The 14,412-nt window shown below is 30.5% G+C and overlaps 3 protein-coding genes across 4 annotated transcripts; 1 reads left to right on the forward strand and 2 right to left on the reverse strand.

Annotated features, from left to right (window-relative positions):
- Positions 1 to 1,986: 1,986 nt before the first annotated feature.
- On the reverse strand, positions 1,987 to 3,699 carry LOC112694458. Its single transcript, XM_025569921.1, has one exon. It carries the CDS (start codon positions 3,697 to 3,699, stop codon positions 1,987 to 1,989), a length of 1,713 nt encoding a protein of 570 aa, XP_025425706.1.
- A 2,512-nt stretch (positions 3,700 to 6,211) lies between these two features.
- LOC112694503 (nuclear transcription factor Y subunit gamma-like) lies at positions 6,212 to 9,785 on the forward strand. 2 transcript variants are annotated; one of them, XM_025569989.1, is made up of 7 exons: positions 6,212 to 6,487; positions 6,547 to 6,694; positions 6,760 to 7,077; positions 8,468 to 8,614; positions 8,834 to 9,010; positions 9,514 to 9,618; positions 9,677 to 9,785. In XM_025569989.1, the coding sequence occupies exons 1-7, from the start codon at positions 6,465 to 6,467 to the stop codon at positions 9,752 to 9,754; spliced, it is 996 nt and encodes a 331-aa protein (XP_025425774.1). In that variant the 5' UTR covers positions 6,212 to 6,464; the 3' UTR covers positions 9,755 to 9,785. The 2 variants fall into 2 exon arrangements, with proteins under 2 accessions (XP_025425774.1, XP_025425773.1); XM_025569988.1 differs by having other exon boundaries at positions 6,215 to 6,487; positions 8,468 to 8,629.
- A 1,211-nt stretch (positions 9,786 to 10,996) lies between these two features.
- LOC112694502 (uncharacterized protein At4g17910-like) lies at positions 10,997 to 12,732 on the reverse strand (the record flags this gene model as incomplete). The annotated part of the gene is made up of 2 exons (XM_025569987.1): positions 12,470 to 12,732; positions 10,997 to 12,383 (listed from the first exon to the last, which is right to left on the reverse strand). A coding segment is annotated over exon 2 (1,371 nt), but the record flags the coding sequence as incomplete, so codon positions are not given.
- Positions 12,733 to 14,412: the final 1,680 nt, after the last annotated feature.

A 14,412-nucleotide genomic window follows, 5' to 3' on the forward strand; every position in this document is an offset into this window, starting at 1 on the left:
GTTAAATGCATCGGTAAGGCTCTGAGACATGCGTACGGCTAGAAATTAGGTTTCGATATGGAAATTTTTCCAAAAGAATACTGTTTTATCGTCGAACGCTTCGCTCTAATTTGCGCGTGCTCAAGTCGAGCAAAAAACATCGTGTTCTAATCATAACTTGAAATGTCCGCGTTTCACAGCGTGCAAGTGCGTGATGCACAAGAAGTGTTGGTTGTCAACGATCGACCGACTAGCTGATGGAGAGCCCACTGCCTCGGCCGCACTGCACCACGACCACCAATCGGTCGACATCACAAAGGAAGTCACTGCCTCAGCCACTCTGCACCACGGCCTCCATTCGGACGTCGGCACAGCGGACGCCGGAACCTCGACCAATCTGAACCACGGCCATCAATCGGTCGTCGGCACAGCGGACGCCGAAACGGAAGAAGCAGGCGACCCCGGAGCGGACTTGATGTTGACGACCGAAGTCAAATGGTTGTGGAACAAGGGTACGACGACGGTGCTCTGGCTGAAAGTAGAACTGAAGCTGCGGGGAGAGCACTACGTGTCGGAGTCCATGTTATACGTCAGCAGAGAACTGTGGGACCGGGTGTTGAACTTTATGCAGGGAGAAATCGCGAATGTACGAAGACGCGACGGCGACGGCGAACACGTACGAAATTGAAAGAAATTGAAATAAGACGAAATTTCATTCTTACTGGCGGTGATTCTCGCGTGTCGGTATTTTCCGCAAGAAACTTTTTCTAGAAGGCGTAAACATTTATCTTTGTCCGTTCTTAAACGGTTTTGGATCTTCAAAAGGTACGCTTAAAATGTTCCTTTGTACAAACCATCGGAGAGTCCATATACGATGCTTTTTGGACTTACAATTTTTTATCCGTAATAATTCTTTGTGTATTGAATCACGAATTAATAAAACACCAACTCCGTACGGATAAGACGTTTTGTCTGCGCTTTCGTCTAGAAATTGTAGCCAAGTGTTAAACGTGTAAACACAATACGTTTTCGATAGGGCTAGACGCGATGTGCAGCGATAGTCTTTCTACCACGATTGACCCATGTAAACGCTATCTCAAGCGATTGAGGAACTTAAGACACATGGTTCAGCTATTTCTTGGCTGCATTTTAGTCGAAAGTGTTGATAAAATGTTTTATGCGTTTAGTGTTTGTATTTTATTAATTCGTGGTCTATTACGTGAAGAGTTGTTGAAATTAAAAAAATTAAAAACCCAAAATGCGTCGTTAATGAACTAGCCGATGGGTTCTGCGAAGAAACATTTTAGATGTACTTTTTGAAGGTTCCAAATCGTTTAAGAACGGACGAGGATAAACGTTTATGGATTTTACGAAGGAACATTTTAGATGCGACATCAAATAATTTAATGAGATTGCCGTAATAGATCCAAAATCATTATTTTTATATTAAAGTTTATGTGACGAATTCGAATGACAATGAAAAAATAAATAAATAAATATAAATAAATTAAAGTGAGTCCTAATTAACTTATAAAAAAACTGTCCGCCATTAATATCCTAATAAATTAATGTCTTACTGAATATTTCATGGTTTTTACATCATTTTATAAGTGATATTTGGTCTTGATTTAACTCATAAATTAATTTTCAATATTTTCTATTGATTAATTTTTTTCTTTTTTATTGATTTCAAATCTCACCTCATCGCAGAGGTGCAGAGTTAAAAATATCAAATTAGTTGTTAACAATTACAACAATTACACCCTCTAAAATGTTACGCCCGGGGATGAATCTCCGTGTTCCCTTAGTTCCGCCCATGCCTTAATATACCCCCCATCACCGAACCCATAAATATTTTTTTCCTACGCCACCTTGCTCGGCCCGGGACGTGTTCGTCTTTCGTTCTTGGTAACGGTTTCGTACATGACATCTGTACGAACGTAACGCTATTCGTGTTCGAATTGTAAACCGACATCGCATACAGATGATGTACACAGGAATCGTGGGTCAGCCAAGGACTAAATGGTGATACCGTTCCCGCACCGTAGTAGGCAGTTTATCACTCGATAATGGCATGGTGATGTGGTTAAGGAAGATGACGCTTGAAGCACAAAACTGCGGACCTTCCGTGTGAAGAGGGGCAAATTTACATTGCGTGACACCCTTGACTTTAGTCACTCGTTGTTGAGATAGTCCTGTTACCTCTATTCGGCTCTTGATACATTTTAATCCAAGTCGAGACGAACACTCCGACGTGATCGCGGACACCTGGAACCCAATATCCAGCAAAACGCGTACCGGTTGTAAATTGCCCATGCTGTCAATCACGCGTACAATTGCTGTGCCTAGAATCACTGTGGTTTCTGAACGCGCAGCCCCGGAGAACTTGATTGGACTGTCGGTAGGTATCTTGTTTGCCGTCGACTCCGCACTCTCCGTTGAGCGCTTGACATCACTATCAACGACCGTCTTCATATTGTCCAGATGCAATAGGATACTATGCTTGCCACCACACGTTCGACACTTGAACGTCGACGTGCATGATTTTGTTTGATGTCCCGTATTTAAGCAAACAAAACACACATTGTTGTAACTGACAAGCTTCCTCCTCGCTGCGACCCACTGCCGTTTGAACGTAAAACAGAGATATAACGGGTGATTCTGTTCACAAAATACACACTTGGCTGTGGTAGATGAAGTTGAAACTGAAAGCGAGGTTCTACCAAGAGACCCTATTTTCATCCTCTTATCATTACTTTTAACAGTATTATCTTGTTTATCATTAGTTCCAACATTTTCTAAAATCTTACATCTTTGTGCGAAAAATTGTAACAAAGTATCTAAATTAGGTACTGAATTCTGAGAAATACTGGCTTCAAAAAGTCTTCTCGTTTCTGGATCAATAACGCGAGCGCTGATATGAAACAAAATAAAGCCAGAGAGATCATTCACCCCAAGTGCCTTAATAGCAGCAACTTTTTCCATAAATATGTTAACAAAAGAGCACAGTGACGACAACGATTCCTTTCTTAAAAGTACAAATGAAAATAATTTGTCAATATGTGCAGATGCTAATAATCTTTGATTGTCAAATGATTTTTGTAACGCGTCCCACGCAATGATATAATTATCCGCCGTCAGAGGAATCGCTTTCACTACCGTTAGTGCTGGACCGGACAAGCAAAATATTAAATAATGGTAACGTTCAATGTTGGAGATAGAAGTGTTGTCATACACTAATGACTGAAACATGTCCCGAAACGAAGCCCAGCCTAGTACCTCACCATCAAATTTTGGTAATTCAATTTTTGGAAGCACCACTGCCGGTGATACTTGCCTTGTACTACTAAAACCCATAGTATTTGATGCCATACTGAGAGGAGCACTTTGGAAGCCCGTTACAATGACTTGAATATTTGTGCATACTCCTTCCATAACATCAGTGACCTCCGCATCAACAGTCTCAAACTCGACTACATTATCTACTTCTACAAGAGCATTCAATACTTCTTGTTGTTGTAACTCAAATTGTTCAATGAACCGTTTCAATGATACGTGATGAGCTTCAAATAATGCGCGACGTTCAACATTTATTTTAGCTTCTTCGGCTAATGTATTAATCTTTTTAATTGAACGTAACGACGCATCCCATGACGCGCGTACACGATCTACCAACCGATTGTTAGCACTATCAACATTCTGACGCCTCGGACGACCCATAATGATTGAAAAGGAAATCAGGAAAGATTTAAATAATAATAATAAATTTAACAATAAGAAAACCTACTTATGTATCATAAAATTATACTAGTTGTATACATCAACTTAACAGTATTTTTTAAATATAAAATAAATATAACTATTACTAATTCCGATCTGGCTCGAAGAACCAAAATGTACGGACCACTTTCCGTTTCTGACCGCTCAGCGGGTGGAGTGGAACAGTGTATCAATGATACCGGAAAGGGGATTAACAAAAGTTATACGATCATAAATATAAAACTCCGATGGGCTTTATGTATACAAAAGAATGGACTTTATTTTGCATTTACATTACATATTTGTAATAATTAATAATAATAAAGAAAGTAGGGCGCCCACTTACAATATAATAAAATCAGATCTATTGATAATGAAACAAATTTGATAATAATATTATGATGATAAGGATTATCCTTGATAAACGATACCGAAATCCCGTCGAATCCGAATGAGTCGAATCCACAGACTTCTATACTAAAGTATAGAACTATAGTATAGAAGTCTGTGCATAAAAGTGAGGAAAAACTTACTTAAGGCTTATGTTTGGAGCGTAGCACTGTATGGAAGTGAGACATGGACCATAGGTAAAACAGAAGAAAAAAGACTTATCGTTCGAGACAAGGTGTTAGTGAAGGCTACTTAGAATAAGCTGGACAGAGCACATAACAAACGAAGAAGTTTATCGAAGAGCCGGAGAAACAAGAAGTTTTCTGAAGACCTTAAAAACAAGAAGATCCAAGTTAATTGAACACATTCTGCGTCAAAACAGTCTACTTGGCAGGATAATAGAAGGTGACATTGAAGGGATTAACAGCAGAGGACGACCGCCACTGGACTACATTAGTCAAATAGTAAGAGATATGGACTGCAGAGCTTATTGTGAATAAAAAAGGAAAGCGGAGAAGCGTCAGGAGTGGAAAATTAGTGCCAACCAGCCCTTGGGCTGTTAACAAGAAGAAGAGGCGTGATAGTATTCGAATTATGAATTATGTTGTTTTTCTTCAGAGTTTCAGACAACCGTGACTATGATCTTCGTAAAGCCGCGTATTCGTGGGTGTCAACGTAGTGACTAATTATTCTATGATTTTATGTTATATAACTAATAAAGTCTGATAGTAATTTTAACTTGGTGTTTTCAAAAGTAGCGAATAAATGTAAGGAAGTATATTTACATTTGTCAATTGTTAAAAAAAAATGATTACACTATTATAGCCAATTTGGTAACAATAACATAGCCTTTGTAAAAATTGATCAATAATTTTAACTGTCTCAACATTAATTTGGCCGATTGTTCAAACGTATTCAGAATAAATACCCGAGTACTTATAAAAAATAGTATTCTTAATATGTATTCCATTATTTTATAACAATTTCAAATACATTATTTAGAATACTATAAAAATATTTCATACATATTTGTATTGTATATTTTATTAACATAATTATCTTCTCGTCGTTGCTGACTCTTTGGCTAATGCTACAAAATTGAAAAATAACAATATTGCCCTACTAAAATTAATAGTTAAAAATATAATAAATCAATATAATATTATGTAACTTTCTATATACAAATGTTAATATAATTTTTATGACGGAAAATGTTTGAAATTATTAAAAAAAGTCGATTGAACGTTATAAAAGTATTTTGAACACTAAATTCATTTTAACAGCCTATTGATCTGTATTACTTTTACCAAATACTACTTAATCTACACATTGATCAATACACATATTGATAGATAACCCGATGTTTATTATGACCTAACCTTTAGTGTTGACCAGATTTTTATACGTAAAATACAAACAATGAAATATGTGATATTGACTAAAATTGTAATAAAACTGTATTATAATAAAATTTAAGCGCAAGGCAAGTTTTATTAATGCCAATAATAAATAAATACCGTTACAGACCGTCCCCACCAATACTTTTGATTGCCCAACACAGATTTTACATATTATTAATATTCATACTAAAGAAGTCTGCGTAGCCCAATGACTGTTTATTTTATACCGTTAAAATACATGGTTAATCACAATAATGAACAATAAAAGATAATATTAAAAAAAAAATAAAAAAATATGTTCATTAATCGTTAACCTCAACAGTCATAGTAATTGTTAATAATTAACAACAATTATTGTTGATTCTATTTTAAAGTCTTATGTTGAAATTGTATATAAACTAAATGCATCCATTTAAATTATAAAGCATAATTGTTGTACGAAATCTTGGCTTACAGGATTTTTTAAAGTTGAAAGATGAAATGAAAAATAAGACCGAAAAATCACAGTACTATATATGATAACTATGTATTGTACTATACAGTACAATACATGATAACGGCGTTTACAATGGTTCCTAAGATTGTTAAATAACAACTAATTCAATTTTCATAATTATAATATTACTTGTTGATAAAAACTGATATAACTGATTAATCAGAAGACTATTCAAAATTTGTCGTAATCAAAAAAATTCATCAATAAATGTGAATTATCAATAATAAATGAAAATATTTTGGGATTCCCTGTTCCGTGTGTTTGGGTTAGTATCAATAAAAATATAAGCGAGAATAAATGATTGGGCGTCGTTTATGTCGTTGAACGGCTATTGGACATCTGCTTTTGTTCTGTTGGAAAATCGCGATACGCCAATTTTGGTTGGATGCGCTAATTTGAGCGGCAAATTCATTTGTTTGGATTGCGAAAATTAAACAATCATGTCCGTGTTCTTGGTGAATCCGTAAGTAACAATGATTTTTTATCAATATTTCTTCTTATTATACATGCGTGTATATTTAGGACCACTGAAGAGGAAGAGGAAGATAATCCGACTGAAGAAGGTTCTAATGCTATAACAATAAACGTAGAAGACAATCCTAGATGCAATGTAGCTGCTTTAAATCAGTTTTGGCCTAAAGTAATCGAGGATATCAGAAAAATCGGAACAGTAAGATCAAAAACTATTGTATCTAATACTTGGTTGCAATTATAATTTGTTCTTCTTATGTTTAGTTAGATTTAAAAACACAAGCGTTACCTCTAGCTAGAATAAAAAAAGTAATGAAATTAGACGATAATGTGAAAATGATTAGTGCTGAAGCGCCAATGTTGTTCTCAAAGGCTGCAGAGATATTCATTAATGAACTGACACTTCGTGCATGGATTCATACTGAAGATAATCGTCGACGAACTCTACAGAGAAATGATATCGCTATGGCAATCACCAAGTACGATCAGTTTGATTTTCTTATCGATATTGTACCCAGAGAAGAAGCAAAAATTGTTACTAAAGGTGTAAATGATATTAAGACCACACTGAATCCTGATCAAGTAATTATAACTAATAGTGCATCATATTAAACATATTTTATTTTGTTGGAATTGCATATACCTAAATTACAACAAAATTGCAAGAAAAATTATACTTGTTACTTACTCATTGTATGCAATTCTCTTATTCTTATATACTATCATAAATTCTCTATAAAAATCTTGTCCTATGATAAATTAAAAAAAATATATATATACTTTTTATACATAGAATTTTTATCAATAATAGTTGTACATTTTTTTTTTTTTATCAATTTATTTTCATTTTCCATTAATATCTGTTTATTTCACCTTAACGATTAATAAAATGAACTATAATCTTATACATAAAAGCAATATTAAGTATGAAATAAAACAATAACTCTTGGCAGTTTTATCTTAAAATAAAATAAATATTATACCTAGGATCCAATATCTTATTTTAATCAACATTTTATTTAGTAATATAATTCAAAACTAGAATAAAAATAATTCTATATAACAAAACATTTATTTTTATATTATAACATATATTTTTTTTTATCAAGTTAGGCTACTAGATAGTTGTAACTTTAGTATGCTGTTTATTTTTTAAAGACATGTCTTTATCAATAAATTCCTGGGTCACCTGACCTCTGCATTGATTGACATATTATATGTTATATACACATATATATAATTGACATGATAGCTTAATACCAATCAATAAAATCTTTTATTTTTCTTAATGATTCGTTATTAAATAAATATAGTTGCGAATTAATTTCGTTACTATATTAACTAAATACATTTTACTAGCTTACTAGCTATATGTTATTTTAAATTTTACATAAAGTACTCTGATAAAGAAAAAAAATTTGTTCTTTTGCATTTATTTTAATTGTAACTTCAGCATTTGAGCTATTGTATTGCCCTTGTTAAGTATATTTAAAATGATGATACATTATTATTATTATATGCAATTAAATTAGTGTTTTAATACTGGAAGTAATATATTTTATTATCTACGATTTTAAAAAAATATCTACAATAGAAACAATTTATTATGACATCGGTTTTAGTGATTTATCAGATATAATGACCTTAGATTGAAGGTCTCTTCAAAACTTTTATATTGAATGTACTAATTAGTATAGATTATTATGTCTTCTGTATGATAACTGTATAGATATTATGACTTATTTTTGATTATATTGGATAAAAATTTATCTTTAAAGACTACTTTATTTATTAAGGGTACTATTACAACTGATAATTTTAATACATTTTTAAAACCTAGAAAAAAATATAGAGTACAATTTTTATACAAAAAAAGATAACAGATTCTTTTAAATACAATATTGTAATTTAATTCCAAAATAATAATTAAATAGTTAACATTTTTTTTATTTTTGTTTTTTTTCAATTCTAGGTTCAGTATTATTTTCAACTTGCCCAACAACAACAACAACAACAGCAAACAAATAATGCCACAGCTTCTAGTACTGGACAAACAATACAAATCTTACAACCAGTAACGAGTCAAGTTGTAGCATTAGGAAATGGTTCACAAGATCAAGTAAATATAGAAAACGTATGTGATGATTAATAATATATTTATAAATAAAAATTGTATTGGTGTATGTTAAAATGAAAGCAATTTCCACCTTTGACTAATACTAATTTATATTTATTTTAAATAATTATATTGAATAATTATATAGAAACTATAAGGATGAGATTATTTTATTTTAATTATACCTAGTTTTTTATTGAGTGTATATATATTTTTATTTAGATTTCAAATAATACATCAAACATTACAACTAGTACTTCTACTACAGTAACTGGCAGCCAACAAGCTCAAGTAATACAATTACAAGGCAATACTCAAACATTAAATGCAAATTCAAGTGGTGTACTTCAATTTGTTCAACAAGTTATCACTCCAACGGGTGAAATACAACATATACCTGTAAGTATTGGTACAATGTTATTAAAGTTAAAACTTAAAAAGTTAGTTCATATAAAAAAAACAATATATCAATTTGAAGGCTCTATACCATTATACAAAAAATATCAAACATATTAGAATTATTATTAATAATACTGAATATTAATAATGCAATTTTGTTTCTTCTATTTTTAAATTGTTGAGAACATATTCAATGGTAATTTTTAAATGTAATTAAACTATGGGAATTACTATTACACTATATCTATACATAGTATATGTTAACTAATGAAGCTAATAAACATTGAACTATAGTATTTTTTTATAATATTAATTATAATTCACTATAATTTTATTGAATATTTAAATTGTGATTGAAGTTCCATACCTTTATACACAATGTAAAGTAAATTTAACTATTGAACATTATTATATTTATAATTACTAAAATTAATTAAATTACAATATTGTTTAAAAAAAATAATATTTTAATAATAATAATATTGTTTATTTTCGGATATTAGATACAGCTTAATTCCAATCAAATGCAAATGCTTCGTATGCAAGTTCAAAATTCTCCTCAAACTCAACAAGTTCAAGTAGTTCAATCACAACCTCAAATCATACAAGTAAGTTATTTTAAAACTAATACTTGTATAATTATTTACTAACAATTTTTTTTTTAAGGTGGCCCCTCAAGCTAATGGACCTTCACCAGTGTACATATCTCAACCAACTGTTAATCCAACTACAAGTCCAGAATAAATAATTGTAAATAAAATTTAACTTCTATAAATATTTGTATAATGATTATTTATTAGTAAATATTATGATTATTCATAAATAAATAATTTATATATTTAACCATTTTTTTTTTGTTTTTATGAAATTGATATATTTAAAAAAAATAATCTCACATTTGATGAACCTAAAGTTGTCTATTTTTATTTTGTATTTTGTATATATATATATGAAAAAGTGATGTATCCAGAAGGGGGAGGGGGTGTTAAACATTTCTCCTAAAATGTTTTCAAAATTAAAAAAATTACTTAACGTTTGAAAACAAGTATGTGTTATTACATTTTACAGTTTATACAAGTAGTAAAAATTGTATTTGTGTAGCAGGTGATCTACCGTATTATACAAGGTGTAGTTGGTGATCTACAATTATTATTACCTATTATTATACGCACATTATCGCAGACCACAGTGGGATAGTATTGCAATAACGATTATTGACATTTACAATATAACTATGAGTCATTAGCAATGTTGATGGATTGGTTAGTTTCAAATTGTTTGTTGGTCAGAGTTTGTCTATAATGCGTGCGTCTGAATTTTATAAAATGTTTACTGTAATATAAATAATAATTATATTTGGCTGATTGTTTTTTATTTTTATATTTGACAAAAATTTGTATGCTATGACATACTCGTAGTAAAAAATATAATGTGTTTTTATACTATTAAAACATAGATCACTCGTCCTGAATTCGTAGATCATCTGCTACACAAATGCCGTAAAAATTAATAATATACAAATAAAAAGTAAAAGTAATGAATTCATTTAATTAAATAGTTTTTCATAAAATAATTTAATTGCAGTAGAATTGTAATTGTCTTATTAATTTTAATATTAAAATATGCAATTAGGTATTAAGAAAAAGATATATTAATTTCTCTACCCAATATATTAAAATGAATTTAGTTCTAGTCTTAAGTTATTAATAAATTGGTCATTATTTTAGCAAACCTCTATATGGAATTGTATGTAATATATAATATACCGAATATATACCTACATATATATATATATTTTTTTAGTTATGGCAGTTTTAAACTGGGACATCATTACAAATCTATGGAAATATTGAATTAATCATTTTCAACTGAAAACCAATTAAGTCCAGTTGCAAAAAAATGAACTAAGAATTAAAAATCTTAATATATTTTTATTTATAATCTAAAAAAAAATCTATATTTATTTAATTACATTTTAGTTACATTTATTTTATTTTTATAATTATGTAAATTAAAAACCATGAAAAAAATAGTGAACATATATAAAGACAAAATAGTTAAACTAATTACAGTATTCATAGTTAAAGTGTAAATACAAATATTTATAACTCCAGTAACAATATTAGCAAAAAAAAAAAAAAAAAATAAATTATCATTTATACTATCTATAATTAATGAAACTCTATTATTGAATTTATTTAGTCGGCCAATCCTTTGTAAATTTACAGTAATTAAGTTTTCCATAATTATTGACATGAATAAAAGATAGGAAGATACTGATAATATCCAATAAACATAACCAGCATTTGCTAATCTTCTAGAAATTCCAATAAAATAACTTAGTAATGATGCAAGTAAAAATAATATAAAAGTTAAAGAAAAGGTTACGATTAAGAGAAACATATTATTTATTAAGTGATCTTTTTTCACAAAAGCAGAGATGTGCCATTTCATTGACAAAGAATATAAAAATATGGCTTCATAACCAATTAGAGATAGAATGCCTTCACGGTTTGCTGAGAAAAATGTATCACGTTTAGCATCACTCATTATCCATTCTGCAAGACCACAGTTTAAGACAATTTCATAGATTACAACTAAAACGGTTGCAATACCAGATAGACAACATTTACTAATGAAAGGTAAAATAAACAAGTTGATCATTTTGAGGAAAGCTAAAGACATGAAAAAATTCCAATGTACACCATATTCAAACACATAATGATGATAATTTGACTTGGTAACAAAGTATGTACGACCAATTCCTAATATGAGTAATGGCAATATTTGTTTGAAAATTTTGAACGCATTATTTGTTATATTATGCAATTTAGGAATATTAAACAACAAAGCATTAGAACAAACATAACATCCAACACCAATGTCCATAATGCTATGACCATACTTTTCAGTCTTGGCAAAACGTCTAGGGAACACATTAAAATCAACACCAAGAATACAAAACACTGTATACGTATTAAGCATAAATCTGTAGAAAGTTATGTAGGGACTTTTTAATGTTTTGATGTCATTTGTTGATATGTAATTATGGTTGAACAACAACCAAGTGAATGGAAATACAAAGACGAAAAGATAAAACACAAACTGAGCATTTGGATATTCTGAAAGCAAAGTCAAATTAAATACAGTTGGTAGCACTAAGATAACAAACTCAAAAAGAAACATCCAAACAGTTGGAGAGTATATTTTTTCACTGTACTTCGTACCAATAGACATACATACAAATATGATTAAATGAACAGGTAATGGAAACAGAGTTGTATATATTTCAATTAACGACGAGCCCATTTGGTTAGATATCGCTTCTTTATGCAGTTCTTTATAATCTATGTTCATCTTGCTGATCGTTTCACTGTACAAATAAATACAATTTAAATTATATAAATGTTAACAACTGCCAGTGGTGAAAAAATATTTATATAGTTATACACTATTTACCCGAGTATAGAGTACTATGTTTTTCATCTATCATGTACCATTAACAGCTGTAACTAACATTCTGATTGTTCCCCACAGACACAAATCATATTGATAAACGAAAATCATGAAACATATTATCTTTTCGTTTCATTATACAATTCCGATGAGTTAAAATAAAGAAAATGAATGTTAGTTAGTACCTAATACCTGTCTAGATAGCAAATAAAATATATGTGCCGGCATATTTTTTACAACAAATTTTGTGATGAATTTACTGGTTTATCAAGATCATGCTGATAGCCGTTATCATCTATTATAATCATTCTTTACTCTATGATTATAATACAGTTACAGCACAGAATAGATTAATTTATTTTTGGATTATAGATTTTATGAAAATTTTTATTTTATATAATCTGAAGCTGGGCCGTCCCGAAGAGGGGTCTTGGGAGGTGTCTCACCCCCAACGAAAACACTAGTTGGCAGTCGGACTTGTTTCATTATAGCTTGGGAGGACCTAATTTTACTTACGGAAAACAAATATTACATATTATAATATAGTGTATACACAAATAAAATGTATATAACTACTTATTATGTATACAATATAAAATATTATTTTATATATATATAATTAAATTGTCAATTTTAAGAACGTGCGACACTGACACATATATACATGTTAAAAAGTAGAAATACAACTACATATAGTTAATTATACTACATACATAGAGTAAAACAATAATTGTTTCTATAATTATTGTAGTCAGCATTTTTCATATTATTCACCCCCCTGATTTTCATCTTTGGGATGGCCCTGGTTTGAGGTACAGTCATAGAATATGATACACCATTTATATTGTTCTTTAGCACTGTGCAACTGTGCTACCAACGGGTGTAGACAGGAGCGTCGTCAAGAGGGGGGAGATGAATAGGGCAGTTTCCCCCGTGGGCTTTTTTTCTTCAAATGTTATTATTTATTATTTATATCGTACTAGAAAAATAGATAAGTGTGAATACATGTACAAAGTTTCCCCCACCCTATAAAAGTTTCTAGGGATACCAATGAGTGTAAATAGTTTACAAAACAATTAACAGATAGTCTACCACAGAACTTATAATAATAGAACATAATCTGATAGTTTGCTTGTTTTTGCCAATTTGAGTTGTGCATATTTTCAGTTCAGCCAGCGATTTCTTAAGTGCGTATCGTGGGTTCTATCTCAAGGGTTTCGCAAGATGTATGTGCAGTGACGTGTGTAGGGGGGATGATGAAGCCCATGGGGTTTTTTTTTTTTAGTCTTAAACGCTTATAAACGTATTTCAGATATACGACAGGATAGTCACGATTAAATGGATTGACGTTAACGAACGTACATCATCTATCATAATACAGTTACAGCACAGAATAGATTAATTTATTAATTAGAATAGAATCTGAAAATGGAGATTTAAATATTGGTTTTGTTTTAGTATTGTTGTTGACGAGGAATTAGTAACAATTAATTTTTGTTTTTTAATATTAAAGACATCAAACATTCTTTTAGCCATTATTGAATTAATTACAATTTATAATTTAAAATTAATTGATTAATTCAGATAAATACACGATTCACACAAATAATATAAACTATGTTGTTTATTTGTTTAGCACGTCACTTACGGAAAAGCAGGCGTAGTTATTCATAACAGAAAATAAAAATAAGGGCGATCATCGTATAAGCTCCAAAAACGTAATCGACACTAATGTTGTGGGGGTCTGCAACTTGCGTATTTATAACTTTACAGGTACCGCAAACAAGTTCTAGAATATTAGCGATTATCAATATATACCTACAAAATATGATTTTCCCAACTACGATATGCCATGAATATTCCAGACCATTCTCGTATGACAACAAAATAAAAATTATAAATATCAAATATTGAAGTACAAAATTTGTTCCCCCCCCCCCCTTAAT

This window comes from Sipha flava, unplaced genomic scaffold (genome assembly GCF_003268045.1).
Source record: "Sipha flava isolate LNK unplaced genomic scaffold, YSA_version1 130_pilon_pilon, whole genome shotgun sequence".
NCBI classification, from domain to species: domain Eukaryota; kingdom Metazoa; phylum Arthropoda; class Insecta; order Hemiptera; family Aphididae; genus Sipha; species Sipha flava.

Coding starts and splice junctions, on each gene's coding strand:
- LOC112694458 (XM_025569921.1), bottom strand. CDS start 3,699: ATGGGTCGTCCGAGGCGTCAGAATGTTGATAGTGCTAACAATCGGTTG.
- LOC112694503 (XM_025569988.1), top strand. CDS start 6,465: ATGTCCGTGTTCTTGGTGAATCC. Junction 8,630..8,833: donor ATCAAGTAAATATAGAAAAC/GTATGTGATGAT, acceptor ATTTTTATTTAG/ATTTCAAATAATACATCAAA. Junction 9,011..9,513: donor GTGAAATACAACATATACCT/GTAAGTATTGGT, acceptor TTCGGATATTAG/ATACAGCTTAATTCCAATCA.